The sequence below is a fragment of the Atractosteus spatula genome, chromosome 11, assembly GCF_055471065.1.
Source record: "Atractosteus spatula isolate fAtrSpa1 chromosome 11, fAtrSpa1.hap1, whole genome shotgun sequence".
Lineage (NCBI taxonomy): Eukaryota > Metazoa > Chordata > Actinopteri > Semionotiformes > Lepisosteidae > Atractosteus > Atractosteus spatula.
Genome location: NC_142716.1, coordinates 35,541,152 through 35,559,663, shown reverse-complemented (window position 1 = coordinate 35,559,663; position 18,512 = coordinate 35,541,152). Strand labels below are relative to the sequence as shown.

Sequence of the window (18,512 nt, the reverse complement as noted above, 5' to 3'; positions counted from 1 at the left end):
TTTGAGGGGGCTGAGCTTTTGAGCTTTGAGGGGGCTGTGGTAAATTTGCACCTTCTGTTTCATGTCTGGCGTGGAACCATATCAACCTCATAAGAAATGCTTGGGAGGATTTGAAAAGCATTACAATCAATGCAAATTCAGTTGAAGCAAGATGTGACACAGTTGAACTCCTATTAGAGGAAATAGAATAATCAATCAGCATGTTATTCTTCATGTAAAAATGACAGGAAACTCATTGGGCTATTTCTGTATTAATCTTTTTTTTTAGAAGCACAACACATGTATTCAAAGATAGCCAAAATAGGCTTCTTGCCTACGTCTCAGACAGGCCATGGACTGCTTTCTTCGTTCTGCATTCTTCCAGGTCCCCATTGCTTAATTTTACAATCTCAGCTGGAATTTGTTTGCCTTTATATCCAGGTCTTTGATGGATGATGACTTTAAAGGCATTCTCACACGCTATACTCACAAAACAAAAGAGAGCTGAGTGATACCATCATACATGACTCCAAGATGACTCCATACATATATTTTAGGATTCCATCTAGGAAACAGAATTTGATCCAATGGATCCATGTTCCATTGTTGATCTTAGTCCTCTATAGGAAATGGACAAAATGGCCATTTAAGTTCTTGAGGATCAGACTCTTAGATATTTTGGAGCTAAATCTCTGTAAGCAAGTATTCAAGGCATGGAAAATAGTTTATGGATTATGGGTGTGTAAATTGAACATTTTAGTCTCAAAGCAAAGGGTCTCCTCGTGCAAAATGCACGCATGATCATGGGTCATGAAAAATGGAGTCAATGGAATCTGAATATTTTAGTTAATCATTGTTGTTAGTCAAAAATGAAGCTGACTGGACTCAACACAAAGATAATAAACCCAAACACACTTCTGGGACTAATTGGCAGAGAAACACAGACAGAATATAATGACTTCCCCAGATTCCAGATATTAATATATATAATATAGAACAGATCTCATTTACACTTGGGCTTCATTCTTGTCAAGAGTACCATCTGTACAAAAGAAAGCCTGTGAAGCACATTTCAAAAACAAAAATGAAGTCAAATTACAGAGGATGCAGCTGTGTTTTTAGTTTGGGATTAGACTTATATAAAATGCTTTTGTTTAAACAGATTTTGCTCAAATGTGCCACAATGAATCATTTCAGTGTGTGCAAAGCTCAATAAACAGTAATGCAAGGGTGGTCTAATATATTCAGATGCCCCATGATTGTTTTTTGTTTTTTAGCATTTTTCAAAGACAATAAAAACAGGTCCCACAACATACACACTTCTGGTCAGAAGTTGTGTTATGTAATATACTTCACTGATCAAGACCATGTTTCTCTGTAAAGGTTCTACTGCATTCTTAACTCTGTAAGAGGGACATCATTCAAAATATTAGCATGAAGTGAAGGGAATTAGAATACATAAAACATCTTAAGTATCAGCTATATACAGCTAGAGGGAGTTCCAGTGCTTGATAGTACTGCAAGTGTTAAAGCTGACAGAAACTCTGCTTACCCCTGCGGACCTTTCCACGTAACAAGTTGGCTGCCCTCTGAAAGTTTTTTTCAAAATAATGTTATAAATAGTGCTGTGTTCTGTTGACTGCAGTCTTTCAAGCTAAAGGGAATCTCTGCTCTGCCTCCTCTTGTCTCACTCACTCTCTCCCTCTCTCTCTCCGGCTCTGCCTTGTAGCAGCCCAGCAGTCCAGCAGACAGATCAGCCCCAGACATGCTGAGGATAAGCTTTCATGTTGTGTGCTTTCTGGCCCTGGTGGCCACAGCTGTATCTGCCCCTGGCCAGTGCCCCAGCTCCTGCCACTGCCACGGGGATCTGCAGCATGTCATCTGCGACAGCGCGGGGCTGAAAAAGGTCCCTCGCGTGTCCGACTCCACACGCCTCCTCAACCTGCAGCGCAACAGCTTTCCAGTTCTACCTGCTGGGTCCTTTAGCAACGCCAAGAATCTCATCTCTCTGCACCTGCAGAGCTGTCAGATCAAGGAGATTCCTGGGCAGGCCTTCAAAGGGCTGAAGAAGCTCATCTACCTCTACCTGTCCAACAACGAGATCAGTTCCATCAAGCCAGGGGCTTTCGAAGATCTGACCGAGCTGACCTACCTCTACCTGGACAGCAACAAGATCAGCGACTTGCCCAAGGGAGTCTTCTCACCCATGATCAACCTGTTCATCCTCCAGCTCAATGACAACAAGGTCCGCGAGCTGCGAGCTGGCACCTTCACAGGTGCAAAGGACCTGCGCTGGCTGCACCTCAGTGGGAACGAGATGTCCTCCATCCAGCCTTCTGCCTTAGAAGATGTGGAGAATCTTGCCATCCTTCACCTGGACCGCAACCGCCTCAGCACCTACCCTACTGCTGCCCTGAGCAAACTGCGGGTGGTGGAGGAGCTCAACCTCTCCAGGAACCCCATGAAACTCATCCCCGATGATGCCTTCCTGTCCTTTGGCAAGTACGTGGAGAAAATGTATCTGGACAACATGGGTCTGGAAAGGGTAAGTCCTGACTGGAGCAAGGTGTGTGGCTGTATGAGTGTGCTACAGTATGTGCTGCACATTGTATAAAAAAATGCATTTTTAAAATTCACTTTTTAAAAGACAAGTGCAGGTGCAAATCTTTCAAGAATAAACCATGTATTCACTGCTAATCAGTTTTGTACAAAAGAGTAAAATACAAGGTTTCAAGATTGTACCAGAACTTTTCAATTAATAAAATACAAGAACTGATAGACCAGCCAGAGGCACATATCTGGTCATGCAACTTAGAACCTATTATCTTACAGCCACCAGATTTTTAAAACCTTTCACTCTGGATCAAAATGATCAATTGAGATAATACTATGAATTTGGTTTTAAAGGTTAATAAGTAAGTAAGTGGCATTCATGAATATTGAATTACATATTTGTTTTTGATCTTAACAGCTGCAGTTTGCTTTTCACATCTAATTTTGGGAAGCATATGGCAAACACTTGGAGATGAAAGAAGATCTCATATCCCTTTTTTCATAGTACTGGAAACAACATAAATTCTGAAATGAAAAGTATACTGCCTAGCCTGAGATTTAGCTTAGAAATATTCTGTGCTATTTTCTGACTTTCCCAGCTTCATTTATACTGCTATTTGACAGGTACTGTATTTACTAATGGAATTTCAAATATGAGTGTTACATAGTTTATTTTTTAAATATGAATCCCAGCTTTCATTATGAAAGCATAATCTGAAAGACAATGAAGCAGTGCAGTGAAAAAAAATCACTTATTATTGTATTTATTCATTGCAGAGAACTTCTGCAGATACTATGGGAAGCCACTGTATTAGGATATAAGTGCAAGACTTAATTGTTCTAAAGAAGGGTACAGTATATTATATATGCTGTTGTTATCTAAATAAATCTGATAGTTTGGAATAGCTCTGTTCAGCATTTCCCATAATCCAAAACATGTATCGTTGGGTTGTTCCACTGAGAAAAAGAAAACTTTCTTTTAAACATAACTACATTGGGTTATTTATTTTCAGAGGAAATGAAATTGAGGATAATGGTGTTAATCCTTTCCAACCATTCATAGCAAGGTTATTTTGTTACAGGAGAGGAAACTACAGTATGGTAGGAGCCTGTCTGTTAGTCTAGTTGGTTCATTATTCATCTGATGCTTTTCTAAAGTTAGAAAAAGTGGAAGACATCAGCATCACTTTGTAGCCTGACCTCGACAGAGCTCAAATGCTCAACAAGGCTGGACCTGGTCAGCCCTGAGATGGGAGACCACTAAGGAAAACCTAGCTGCTACTGTTAGTGGTTAATGGTATTCTATTTTCTGCACCAGAATTTCCACCGGGGGTGCTGTGCTGTAGGAGGTGCTATCAAAGGTTTCTTTAGGATGTTCAACCTATTAAAAGAGTCATTGCATGATGGATAGAGCCACTCTTGAAGAATCATTCATGGTGGTTTATTATTGTCATCAGCTCCATCACTATCTTTACTACTATACTAAAAGTAACCAATTTCTATTAAGGAAGGAAAGCACTTTTTTTTTTTCTGTGGGGACTCCTTGGTATGCCGTAATGCAATACATGCAAGCGTTGGTATGCCATTATGAAATCAAGGTTTCATTTTCTCTTATATCATGAGTCAACATTGAAAGAGTCAAATCATTGTTGATAACAGTAATAAAAAGGCCTGTTGGTCTTATAGATGTTGGAGGTGATTATTTTGGGAATTTAGGTCGCTGTTCAGGTGCTGAAATACAGCTTCTTCCGTCCAAAGAAGATGTTGAGTACTACATCTTGCATGTTTGCTTTATATTCTTATTACCAAAATAATTCTAATACTTTGAAATGAAACGGACAAGATCATTTCCATGATGTGTTAGTGTGGGAGATTCAACTCACATAAAAATAATATTTTTAAAAATTAAGGTTTTATGATGTGAACAGGCCCTTAATTCCTTCAAGTTATATTCCTTGAATGCTTGGATTTAATATTTCAGGAATCTCTGATTCTACTCATGCAATCTGCACGAAATTTCCTTGCGACAAGAAAATATCCTGATTATTCTTCTTTAGATGATCTCAAGCCATCATTAGCCATATGTGTAGTGTAATAACTGAAACTGAAAAGGCCTTATTAGTACACTGCACAACTTTAACATGATAGGTCTTGATTGAATTCTGCCACCCTCACTCTGTATCCCCTGAGTCTACTAGCCTTTTTCACTGTTTCCCAGCATTGCCTTAATGATGACACTAGTTATTTAACATGAACATCAAGACACAGACCCGCTTTTGCACTTTGCATTTCCTAATTTTGTATGATATGTAAGGCATTCGTATTATACATTATCGATATTTGCATGTAGCAAAATCAATTAATCTACGTTAAAATCAATCAGCCAAATGGTGACTACATCTCAGTCTAAATTCCCTAATTTCCTAATTACGATAAATTACAGATCTTAGATAGTAGTTAAGAAGAACAGGGGACCTAATACTGTTCCTTGTAGTACTCCAAATATTACCAGAGTTTGAATTTTCACCCAAGTAGCTTCTGTGTTCTGCACGATTGTCTATTTTTATTTCTGTGTTGTACTCACAATACACATAGTGCCCATCAAAAAGGGATGGTATGAGGTAGAGAATAATTTTGTAAAGCTCATGCACAATTTGCTACTGATCACATTATCGTTATATTGCAGGTATTATCTTTATATTGTTCAATCTTTATGAACTTGGAAACCTGCAACCTGAAACAGAACCTGCAATACTATTTCACCTGTCTGTGCAATGTAGGTGTAGGAAAGCCCAGTTGAAATTGACACCTTTCAGTTAGAACATCATAATCTTCATGATAAATATAGTTTGATTTCCGAGCTAATTGAAAATCAGAAACAAACTTGGCACTTTAAATACTTTGGATTTTAAACACAACAAAATCTGTTTATTCAATACTAGTGAGGCATGCATTGCAGCAAGCAAATGCAGTATTAAGAGGTACAATTCTGCTTTCCGTGAGCTCTCATCTAAATAAAAAGAGCAGGTATGTGCATTGCAACAGGAGGAGAAGATTCATGCACACACTAGGTGCTCTTTGTACTTCCTCAGCAGTGATGGGTTTCCTCAGCACTTAACTTGGTTTAAAAAATAACAAAGTTAAAACAAGTATTTGTTGGACGCTGCAGGAAACAGATGGCTGGGAAAAATACCAATGGAAAAACAAGGATGAATGTCAGTGATGTGAGAAGCAGGAGAACAATATGTTAACATGGCCAGAAGAAAAGGATAAATATAGTCCACAAAATTACTACACACCTTCATCTGTTTGCCATGTCCTGTAGAAGAACTGCTGCCCTTTGCTGTAGTGGAAAGGTGTCTTAGAAACAGTGGTATGAAAAGCTGAGAGATATGAAAAGGTCAGAACATGGGTCTGCCAATTAAATTAATCTCCTGCTGGCCCTGAGACATGGAAATCTGAGCACACAAAGCTGGAAAATTACAACAGAGTGAATCACATGGGGAATCAATGAACCATGACTGACAGAGAGCCCTGTGTTGCACAGCCACAGTGCAGTTTGGGTCATTCCCCCTGATAATAATCTCATAATAACAATCCATTATTTTACACTGGTTTCTGCTATCAGAAAGTTAATGATATGAAGTAGTAATATTAAACTTTATGTTAAATATACTAAATTTAAGAAGAAAATAATGGTTAAGTGAATTGTCAGTTCATTTTAAGACTTAAATGAAGTATCAGAGAGCTTAGGTGGAAGGATGGGCCAACAACAATGTATTGGTTTTTCCTCAATTTTGCATTTTCTTTCCAACTCTTAGCCTGTGGAGTCCAGTGTATCCCACAAGGATTGTAAGCATAGGAAGTCCTGGTAACTGTTTCTGAATGGTACAACTTGAAAAACATATGAAGATATGAACCATGTGATCATATCTAACATAGCCCACTAAATCCAGAGAAACAAGCTTAAATTGTAGGGCTCCCACTGACCAAAGATTATGACCAAACTTTCTGCACTAACATTTCATAAAAGGGGATAAAAGTGGTGTTTTGAAAACTTAACTTGGAGTCCAACACAGTCACATAAAAACCTCAGCTTGTAATAAGACTTATGGGACAACAATCAAAGCAGTTTTCTCCACAGATTTTACTCCAAAAGAACATATTTTCAATACCATATGAAATTATGTTAAAAATATTTTTCCACACCTATTTTTCCTCCAGCATTACTGGCATCTTCAAAGTTATTTTCAGTTAATTAAGAGGACATTTTTTTTCAACAATGAAAGCTTTGAAAAATTCCCCTTTCACTAGGTGCACTAAAAGGTCTGAGGTAACCCTTTACAGGAGTGACTCAATGTGCATTTTTTTCTATTACCAGTGTTAGTTGATCATGTTGATAAATGTTTGCTAACACCCATTTTTGTAACATGGAGAATGTTATATAAACATCTCAGCTCCAGTTTCTCTTGAGGTGTCCGCCACTGCCACTTTCACAACACCTTCACGTGTTTTTTTGACAAATAATGTACCAGAAATATTTTAGAAAAGCAACTAAATCATTTTGCCAATGTGAATGTGTAGCAGAGAGTAAAGTCTGTGCAGTCATAACTTAGAAAATCACTTTCCAATCAAAACGGTATATTTTTAGGCCTTGTTTACTAGACAGAATCGAAGCTTGTCCAGCCTAATTATTACACAAGTGTTATTTTCAGATTTACATTTTTTTTCCCCCTGTAAACAGGTCAGCGAGGGTTATGAGATGTATAAATATAAGCATGGTGTTCTGGGCCCAATGAAGAGATGTATTTTTGGGTTGCCATTGCCCTGCTGAATAGACAATTGGGCTCTTTGCGAAGCTGCTGGCAGGAGAGAGGCTTGAAAGGAGATGAAGAGAGAAAAACAACCCTTAAAACTGGAAGCCATCCATCTTCCACTCCCTCAAATTACCAGACCTTCCACATCCATTACTTCTGCTCTCTCTCAGTGGAATTTTCCATAGGCCTGGTCAAACAAGTTAATGTCTTACAGTCTTACATAAGACTCCTTCCTTCTCTAAGGAGGAGATTTCGCATCTTCAAGAGATCGATTCGTTTTGCACCTCGTTGAGAGTTTTAGCATTTTGCCTGAAAGGTTTGGAAGTCCAAGGGGACTACAGATGCCAGACTTATATAACACTCACATAAGGGGGCCTTTCACACTTATTAAACTATAAATAACTTTTAAAATAACCCTATAAAAAGGTCATACCTTTGCTTCTTATTTATCCTGTCGATTTAAACCACCATTCAACAACTACCGATCCTACATTCCGGAACAGTTTTCATCAGGAACCTGGATCTGTAACTTGAATTTGTTTTTAAGTTTCAGTGCCTGCTTGGCTGACTTCAGTGAGACTTTGATTTTCCTTCTGGAGAATACAAAGGCTTTTAGAAAAGGAAGGCCAAGCCTTTTAGGTGACAATCAGATTTCTTAAAGTCATGGAAGAAACAATAACATTTGTACACATTGTGTTAAATCAGATATTATTTCAGAAAAGTTTGATCAAGGTCCACATTAAACTAAAATATGAATCCAAGAATATCCAATTATACAAATATGGTAGAGAGACTGGTTACTGGTTAGTGGAGTATTCTGACTGAGATACATACATAGAGGGATGATACAATTAGTGGCATACAGTACCTCAGGAATCAGCACTAGGCCCTTGCTTTATTTATGTTCCTTAAATCAAATGTTGCTTTCAGAAAGAAAGCTGTGTCTCAGTCAAGCAGGTTGCACCTTACATATAAAGCGGCAAACCATCTTCAACTGAAAATTAAATGGTCCTTACAACCAAAGAAAATACTGAATTATACTTGTATTAAACAGCCTAGAGGGGGAGTTCTCTAAGGTAAAACTAAGTTGCTGCTGTAATGGTGTTGTTTAATATAGTCATTCCCATAGAAGCATAGAGATCTAAAAGACCGGGACAGCGATTCAACGAGCCCAGTCATAGACACTGAGTATCGAGCGAGCATGAGCAGGGAGGTACGAGACTACGAGAGCAGAGATATTGATAATCGAGCAGCAGTAATAATGCACACAGCCAAGTTGGGCCTCTCGCGGCCAGTCTCATGCGGTCAATTTAGCATTTTTCAATTGACAACCGTGTTTCTTTTATTATTATATATTTTTTAATTTAATTTTTTGTGAGCAGTTCAATTTCCTATGGCCACCTAAGTAGATGGTGCTCTTCCTTCTGGACCTGAATTATCGGTCATTAAGAATTTCATAAGGATAGGGTTGTTAACCCTGGTGTCCTTGCTAAGACCTACTATGGGCTTCCACAACCTGGCCACCCATCTATTCCTCTTAAATTCATGGAAGATCTCACTTTTCTCCCTGATCTGTTGTGTAGTGGGGGTACTGGAGCAGAATGGGTGTTGTTGAGATCCAAACGGTGTTATCCAAGCGGGTGCCACACTTTTGTAGAAGGTGAAGTATGTCGCTTTCTGCAAAGCCCACTGGGATCCTTTCAGTTGAAACGCATGGTACAAATACAATTAAAAAAACAGAGTTTAGTTCCTCCATCTTTGAATGTTATCAGAATGCTGTCAGAATGCTGTCAACATGCAAAGACCTGTGTCTGGCATTGAACCATTCCCATAACCTCCGAGGTGTTCTTGACCAGTTGTCTTGACCACAGCCTTCTTGGTGGTCACCTTTTTGACTTGTGGACAGCTCACACCCCGCTACACAATTTCACTGATGCCAGCTGTGTTATCCACATAAAGTACATAAAACCAAAGAACAGACTCTAAAACCAATGTTTTTATGCAGTAATCATATTTGTGGTACAAATTTAAAAGAAAATAGTTACTAAACCCATTTTCTATTATGGATGTCACTGTGGTATGTCAGTTAGCACTTCTGCCTCACAATTTTTGGATCCTGGGATAGCTTTTTAAACTGATCCTTGTGTGTGTGTGCACTGTATCCATGTGGTGTCACATCCTAGCAACCTTTAAATGCAGGATAAGCTCCCTTTCTGGGAATAAGCAGCTTAATGTTAATGTACAGTATAGGTATTACTGTATTATTATTATTATATTATTAATAATAATAATAATATTAATATTGTTATTATCATCATCAGTAGTGAATTAGGTATGTTTCTAAAAACAGAAATTAAAAGTAGGCAAATAAATTCAGATTTTCACCATTTGGACAACAATGAGGTACAGCCACATGGAACTAAATCAGAAGATTGTGATGAAATTAAGTTTTATTTTACTGGAAACATTATAAACTGGTTTGTGAAGCCTGCCAATGTTTTGTAATTGCACAGCTGCAATTTCATTTAGTCTTCTGGACAGAATACTGATCTATAAAAAGATTTCATATCCTACCATTACAGACTAAATATATGTTTATTGTTTTCAGCATAAATTACCAATTATAAATCTTAAAATTATAATCTAAACAAAAACATGGATGAGAATTTGGACACAGTGTCAGCAGTGTCATCTGGAAAATTCTTCCACGTTTTAGCTTCCAAAAAACACCACCTATTCTAATGAAGGATATGTAAGTCAAAATCTTTGTGATTAATTCTCTGGCCTACGTTCTCATTCTGTACACGTGTTCTTGTGAATTTTCTCAACATCAAAATAAACATACAGTATCACTCTACTGAAGTAGCTCTGGCTATTGCATAAGCACTTAAATATCTCTTTAGTGAGGGAAATTGATTAGGCATAGGTGATGGGATGATTTATCCTGTTTAATATCAATCCCAATGAACATAAAGAAAGGGAAACACAGAAAAGAATTTGCACCGCTTAAAATCACAACAAAACCTTTGTGCTGTGATTATGTGGAGGACTAATTCTGCATGATTTTTCTAGCTTAGCAAACTACAGTCCAGCACTGCATCAGTGACAGGACAGGATCAAGACACCATGAATCAAGACACCTTGCCAAAATAAAAAGGGGTGTCTTGCAGGTTCATCCTGACATGACCTCATACTCCTTGTGTAACAGTGGTTTCTAGCGAGGTAAATCGTGGCAGTTATGTCGTACCAATCCTACTTACTAAACCTGAGACTCTAGACCTTAAGCCCTTGTAGGATGAGTTAGGACATTATGCTTGGGCGCAGTGATCACAACAAATGCAGATGTTTGTTCCGACTCTATTAGGGGAACAATCTTGTGTAAAGCCATGTGTCAGCTTAACAATTTGTGCTGCTTCCAGAAGTGGCCATACACACTAGTACCCTGTGACTTTCATATTAATCAACTCTGTTACTGGTAAATATTAATCGGCATAGTGAATTTACTAATGCCTTGTCTATTCCATACAACGTCTGTGCACCTGTTACAAAAATAACTGAATTTACTGCAGCTATAAATGATAATAAGTGTATTTTGATACTAACATCTGTATTGGTACTTTAGGTGATAATTATAATAGATTTAAAGAAAATATTTACTTCTTTTAATTCTTTAAAGAAATTAAACTGAATATGGAGAAAGAACATTCTTTCAAAGTCAAAGGATTAGTGCTTTAGTGCACCTAGTGTTGCTGCGTTATAGCTCCTGAGTCCAAAGTTCAGCTCTGGAATGGATACTGATCTGGAAGGGAACTGTATTTTTGTATTTATTTTGGGTACATTCATAGATAAGGTAAACAGCTAGAGTGCATTTCCTCACTTTAATTTCACACTGGTGCTGCAACTTTTAAGGACGGTAAAAAGACATGTATTAAGATTCCCGGATCATGAATCTTATGAACCCAGACAGTAACAGTGACCCCCACAGACATGGACTGTTTATTGTCTTTTTTGTGAGGAAAGCTTTCTGTCAGTTCTCAGACGGAGCTTTCAACGGGGTCAGAGCTCTCAAATCCCTGCACATCGAGAACAACAGGTTGAAGACTCTGCCTGGAAGCCTGGAATTCACCACCATTCAGAACATGACGCTCTCCAGCAACCCCTGGAGCTGCACCTGTCAGCTCGCCCCCCTGCGCAGGTAACCCATCCGCAGTCAGTCATGGAGAGCAACGCCTCAAAGCACGGCAGGTTGGGCATACTAGAGCCAAGCACAGGTACTGAAGCTTCAGATGAACAGAGCTGCAGTGACAGGAGCGGAGTAGTAAATGCATGACAATTGTTTTCCTTGGCTGAAATTCCACCCTGTTAAAAGCAATACCATATCTACCGTGGAGCTGGCCTGAGTATGAATTTGCCTTTAGAAAAAAACCTGCAGTAAGTTCTGTTTGTAGTCCCGTGCAAGGTTTCAAGTATAGCACATCTTGAGAGATGCGGTTTGCCTATGCTTGTGAAAGAATAATCCTACTTTGTCAATACTGCACTCTGCCAGTCCACTAAGTTCAGAAACACCTGACTCTCCTGTGTAAAGGTCAGAACAGCAATATCAGTCACGCTTATTATCATATTAATCATCCCAATTATTTTTACTTGCACGTATTAAAAGTGCAGAAGAGAAATTGCTTTAATTTTTAGGATCCTGCCCTCTAATTGCTTCATTCATGATGTCTGCAAATTACATTGTTATACTTATTGTTAGGAATGACTGTTGGCTTACTGTACATTATCACTCTGTATTATCTTACTATTGATAAGAATTTATTGAGAGGTTCTAGAAAATGAAAGTAACACTTAAGAATGAAAATTAACTTTTTAATATTATGATAATGTTGACTATTCAAAACAGAATGATTAAGTTTAACTGCCAGGGTGATTACTTTACTCCTCTGACAGGTGGTAGTGTCCTTGAATGGTCTGACATTATAACAAATACCATGGTAGCTTAAGGTGCAACAGTTAATCTAAATGCTAATTCAAAAGAACAAATGTACTCTGTATTTGTGCTTTCTGCATCTGACAGAAATATAAATACTACTATTTTTTGGGCTGTTTTTCTAAAAATAAAAGGCAGAGACCATTTTTAATCTTTTTCGTGGGTGTACCATATGCCAGTCCAGGCACTGAGCGTAATTTATTAAAGTGCCATTACGTAAAGAGTGGTACCATGGCCAGTTGTGACCGTTTCCACACCAGGCAGATCTGCCCTTGACCCTGTCCACTCTGTCTGCAGCTGGATGGACTCCAGCAGGGTGCGTCCAGATGCTGTCTGTGCATCTCCATCTCAGCACAGAGGCAAGCAGATCAGGGACAGCTCTGCCTTCAACAGCTGCAGACGGAAGACGAAGAGAGACAGAAAGGGCACCCGCCTTTAAAGAGGTAAATGCCCATCAGTGTGGGTCCCCCTTGGGAGCAAGTGCTTTATTAATATAAAAGTAACGATACTACACCTCCTTCAGCTTCAGCTTCAGCTGGAATGAAGATCAGTACAACTGAATGGGAAGTGTACTTTCTGTGCTGCTCGACAATTGTGTGATCGCATTTCCTTAAATATATCCTGCAATATTAATAATTTATTTGGCTAATGCTTTTATACCAAAGGAGTTGCATTTGTACCCACTTTTACAGCTGTTACTAAAGCAAAGTAATTGAAGTACATTGCTCAGAGGCATAATATTGGTGTACCATCTGGGGAGTGGAACCCATAAGAATTCAAGTTAAGAGTCCAGAGCCTTAACTACTGCTCCACACCACTGCCTGAAGGTTATTTACTTACATCAGTGTGTTTGTGTGAGTCACGCTGACCTGCACTACCACATCTACAGAAACTGGCGTCAATTCCTAACTTAAAAGAAACATTTTTTGAAAAGGAAAAAAACTATTTTTCCCTTGCCATAGGGCTGAATGTTTCATGGTTATTATGATCCTGGCCTAAAACAATATTAGAAACATTGAACTGTGAGAGTTCTGAAGCGTTTTCACAGGCAAACAGCAAACAACAATAAATCATCTGTATGCTTAGGTATGTCAGCTCACCATATAAGATGTGCCTCAGCTGTGGTGTGCACATTTTCATTTTCTCAAAACTAGCAGGGGAAAATTAAAATTTAACATTAGGTGCCCAATATTGGATTTTGTGCTACAGTCATTGGCCTCAAAACTCAAAACATGTTTTCAATTGGTATTTCATAGCCAAGGTCTTTTCCAGTGAAAATCGTGGCTCTAAGATCCCCACTGACTGTTATAAAATCTTGCTGCTCAGAAAGACCCAATAAAGGGGCCTTTCATATTAACTGAGGATGGTGTGGCAACGAGGAGATTCCCAGGAGCTCACTCATGAGTCTGGGAATTGGTAGCTAAATGGTAGATCTGAAAGTGGACAAGCAGCATTATCTGTATTAAAAACAGCAAGACATTTATTCCAAACTTTTATTTCTGAGCTATGTTATTAGGGCTTGAAAAAATAACCTCAAATTACCCATCTGGATTAGTAAAACGCTTAACTGCTGTCTACGTATATGTAATACAGCTGTGTGCTCTTAGGGCCCAGCGGAAAACCTGCTGTTAAGACCTGTCTACAGTGATGTACTGTATACATGCAGGTTTTTACAGCCTACTGAAAGCAGTATAAAATATTGAGGTACATTTCAACTCACAGTCACAGCCTAATGATTACTCTGTGCTTACACTAGTCATTCATGCACCTACCAAAAAAAAAACTTTACAAATTATGGGGAGCAGGAAAGAAAATAAAGCCAAGTGGTAAGTAACAATTTGAAGCATGTGAATTTTAGAATATCTTTATATTCTAAGGAAAAACTCATAAACACAAAATCATATCCCAAAACACTATGCAACACCCTGACAGGCCAACAAGAGGAACACACTGCATCCTAAATTAAACTAAAAGAGTATGACCTTTCTACAACACAGATGCCAGAAGCGAATGTGATTCTCTCTCTATTCTAAAACTGCATTACCAAATTAGTAGAGACGGTGTTTAAAATGAATAAGACAGCATGCTCTCTTCAACAGGGTTCAGATTACTTAGCCAAAACCTGGTCTCCAAGACTGATCAACACAAGGTTCTCTCACATAGGACAGGCTCAGGAAAAGAGAAGGTTGATTGTGTTTCTTCTTCTCTCTGTCACCGTTTCTCTCTCCCTTCTATCCCATCCACTTTCTCTGTTTCTTTCTGTCTTTTTATGCTGTGTTTCTGTGTTGACAATTCTAATGATTTAGCAAGAATGTAATTAAGTAGAGTAAACCAGAAAATTCTCATGGATCATCTGTGTTCACCTGTCTCTCAGACTACTGTACCTCCAGCTAGGCACACACCTCAGATGAAACCCATTGTTTATAGGTTTTCTGAGATGTGAACAGCAAACATTAATACAGTAAATGCTATGACCCCATTATGTGTAACAATATATACCTGTTCTTAATGTTCTATAACAGATAGCAGACATACCAAATCTACCGAAGTGTAACGGGGCACACAGATTTGGGAGGTGAAAAGTCCCCCCTATTGTCCAATCAGATCCTCACAAGTCTTTCTGAGAGCGAAACACAGTTTCTGTTTTTTTTACAGTTTAGGTTTTAATAACTATCTCTCTGAAATCTTAGTAACAGCCTGGGTCGTAACTGTGTCAGCAACTGGAAAAAAAAAAGATGGTTATTTGGCGTACTGGCCAATCAGGTTTAACCAAGTGAGGACATTTTCCACTGTTACTACTGGGTGAAAACAGGGACTGAAGCATGCCTTCTTTGCAGCTCACATCAGGATGGGTAGGTAACATTACTCTGGGTGGTCTGGTTGCCATCCAGGCCCTGCTATGATCAGGGCAATTAATGTGCAGATTTCCCTGCTATGCTACCAGTCAGGGGGGACCTGTTACATGTTGAAATATAATGAAATGTAACTGTTAATTAAAAAAAAAACTTGCAGAAAATGGAATCTTGGTTCATTTGGAAACAGAGCACACTGCCTCCTACACTTGCCCCATGACCTAGAGACTTGTTGTAGTTTAGATATAGAGACATTCTGTGTAAAATCAGTGTTTTACAAGAGGATACTGTATGAAAACAGCAGTTAAAGTCGACAGAGTCAGGCTAGTCCTGTAAGTCATCAGAGGGGTGACATCTCAAAGATCTCTCTGGACAATGTCAATGCAAGACTTCTGTCCGGTCAAGATGAGTGTCTGTTGTTTTCCATTTTAGCCCAGACCTCTGACACACAAATACTTCATTCTCCTTGCGCAGGCTCCGTAATGCTTGTTTGACTTGGCTTCTGGATTTCTGTCTTTCCACAGGAGACGCTGCGAAAGTCTGTCCAGGTGACCGGCTACTTGTGCAAAGAAAGGAGCAATGCCAACTGCTATTCCAACACCGTTCATCTGCCTTACCCCCTCCCCCTCCCTTCTCTCCCTCTTCACTGCTGAAGAATGTCTCAGACACTTACCAGTCTCCAGAAATTCCTTTTCCCCACAACAGTCGGCCCTTGCCAGGCTGCCCTATTTACTCTCTCTAGCATGTTATATAGCAATATATAAGAAGTTCTTTCTAAGGATGTGTAAATTAGGTGCATGGCAAACGGCCTGCACCATTAGCAAAGTGGGAATGTTTGGGTTTTTTATCTTTTCAGACGTTTTGTGAAAATGACATGAAAACCAAGCATCTAAGTGGACAGCAAAAACAAGTAAAATGACACCTTTTTTTGTTACATTTTTATTTCCTACCCCGACTAAAGTGGGGCCTGAGCGTTTGCATGACAGATGCAAAGTGCCTCTTTTAGCCTTGGCACGGACACGTCCTGGTGCCTGATTGGGACTGTATTCGGCTCAGTGCTATGACCTCTCCTCCAGCAGTGAAATGGGTTAATCAGACACTGCTGTATGTTGGGTTGGATTGAGAGACTGTTACCTGGCTTTATCACTTCAGAGCACTCAGGTACAGCGCCACTGCTTGCATCAGACAGCTCGGGTCTGAGCTGCTCAGACTGTCTTTTGTGGGAAATGTATACAGCAGCCATGCCAGAATCCCAAAGCCTCCTCTTCCTTCATACTCACTCTGCCAGTGCAGACTGATTCCCCTCTATCCGACTGATCCGGGTTCAGTTTGCAATGAAAGAATATAGCCAGCATCATGCAGAATAACATTTGCTTTTTATAAGTAAATATGAAACAATTTAGAGACTGGGAACATTTTCTTTGTTGCAGGATGACAGATTGTATTTACATCAGCTGTGTGATCACTGTATGAATGTGTGTGCTCATTCATAAAGGGAGTGCTCAGAGACAATAGCATAAAGAATGATAGATATGACAGGAGTCATGGCTTCCTATTGGCCTTAAGGACTAAATAAAGGAAACAATCTGCAGGTTGCAGACTTTAATAACCCTGTTTTAAAACGGTGCAATGGATCTCAGTATTGCCTCTCCACCATGTGGTTTCAAGGCTTGGTTGGTGCTTGTTGAGTACAGTAGGTGAACATATTTTCCTTAGTCTGTCCATTAAAGCAAGAATGGATGTGCTAAGGTGTCTTCCCAAACTCACCTGTATTCAAAGCTGCCCAAAAGAGTTTTGAAAAATAATGAGGAATTTCACTGGTAACTCTTCTAAAGCTTCTAGTAGTATCTCAATTTTCCACTATGCCACATGTTAAACAGTCGAAAATAGAGGCCCAAGTCACTGCTGGGCTGTTTATTTAAACAACCCAGTTGACACCTTCAGAAGAGAAAGATTAAGCAGTATATTAAGGCATTATAGTTAATTCTAAAATTAGAAGTGCAGTGGAAATCTTTGGATGTGTATCTATTCCAATATATAATAGAGATTTTAATGAAACCCAAGTCCATTCCATTCTACGTTTCCTGCATTAAAAAATAAAACAATTTCCTTAAGGAGTATGGAGATAATCCTATCCGTGACTGACTGCATGTATAATACCAGCATGAGAATGTCATTCCTTTTGAATAAAGGCTGTTTGATTTATTCTTTAAGCTTTGCAACTGTTGGAATAATTTTAGTAATGTTTGAATTTGATCAGTCTGAGTAGGAACAAAACATGTTTTTTATAAATGAAATGATCTGTGCACAGTCAGAACAGCATGGAAGGTATAATAAGTCCTGGAACCTCATAACTACAGTGATCTAAACTGTGTTCCAGCTGGGTTTCTCTCCCAGTTGGTGACATCAGTGAAGTGTGGTTGTATTAATCCCAGGCTGTGGTCTTGCTGTGGTGTTTGTCTACAGACTCCAAAGAGAGCGCTGAAGAGTCTTTGTCAGTTTCAGACAGGGCCTTGCTCTGACAGTATATGTGTTCCCAGTCCAGAATAACGTTAAGGGAGAAATATCCCGGTAGCTAAGGATCTGCGCCTATGGCAGGAAGGTTGCCGGTTTGTATCCTGTGGCCGGCAGAGGAATCCTACTCCCTTGGGCCCCTGAACAAGGCCCTTAACCCCAACTGCTCCAGGGGTGTCGTATTAATGGCTGACCCTGCGCTCTGACCCCAAGCTTCTCTCCACGTCTGTGTGTCTCATGGAGAGCAAGTTGGGGTATGCGAATAGACAAATTCCTAATACAAGAAATTGTATATGGCCAATAAAGTGATCTTATCTTAATCCACTTGTGTGTGCCACACCTCAAACTGAAATGAGGAACTGTGACATTCTTATAAATACAACATTAAAAAACATGACTGTTGATTTTCCCATGGAAAGACAACCTACTGATACATCCAGAGCCTAGCTTCTCTATCAGCTGCTCGTGATGAGCTGTGAATTAACAGCAGCAGTTTGGAGGAAGAGTGAGCCCTGCCTGAGACAGGGCTGTGGCCAGGTGCTATCTGTGAGGACGAGACTGTAGATTATGCAGGTCACTTTCCTACACACCTCAGGAAAGGACTGGAGAGATTATCACCCAGGCTGCTGGACTTCAGGCACTGGGTCAATTCACAAACAACAGCAGTGTCTCTGAAAACATTCTCTTTGCTAATTACCAAATTAATCTGACATCTTAACATTTAATTACAAATAATATATACTGGTTTGTTGCATTCTCTTTTAAATAAAAGTTGTATGCTTTAATAATAAAAGGTTGAAGTTCTGTTCT

The 18,512-nt window shown here is 39.2% G+C and overlaps 2 protein-coding genes across 3 annotated transcripts in view; one reads left to right on the top strand and one right to left on the bottom strand.

Moving 5' to 3' along the window:
- acsf2 (acyl-CoA synthetase family member 2) overlaps positions 1 to 18,512 on the bottom strand; it is a 55,197-nt gene that overhangs the window by 13,427 nt on the left and 23,258 nt on the right. The window lies entirely within an intron of this gene.
- Positions 1,646 to 18,495, top strand: chad (chondroadherin). The gene is made up of 4 exons (XM_088927841.1): positions 1,646 to 2,524; positions 11,381 to 11,544; positions 12,634 to 12,779; positions 15,713 to 18,495. Exons 1-3 carry the CDS (start codon positions 1,745 to 1,747, stop codon positions 12,773 to 12,775), a joined length of 1,086 nt encoding a protein of 361 aa, XP_088783967.1. The 5' UTR covers positions 1,646 to 1,744; the 3' UTR covers positions 12,776 to 12,779; positions 15,713 to 18,495.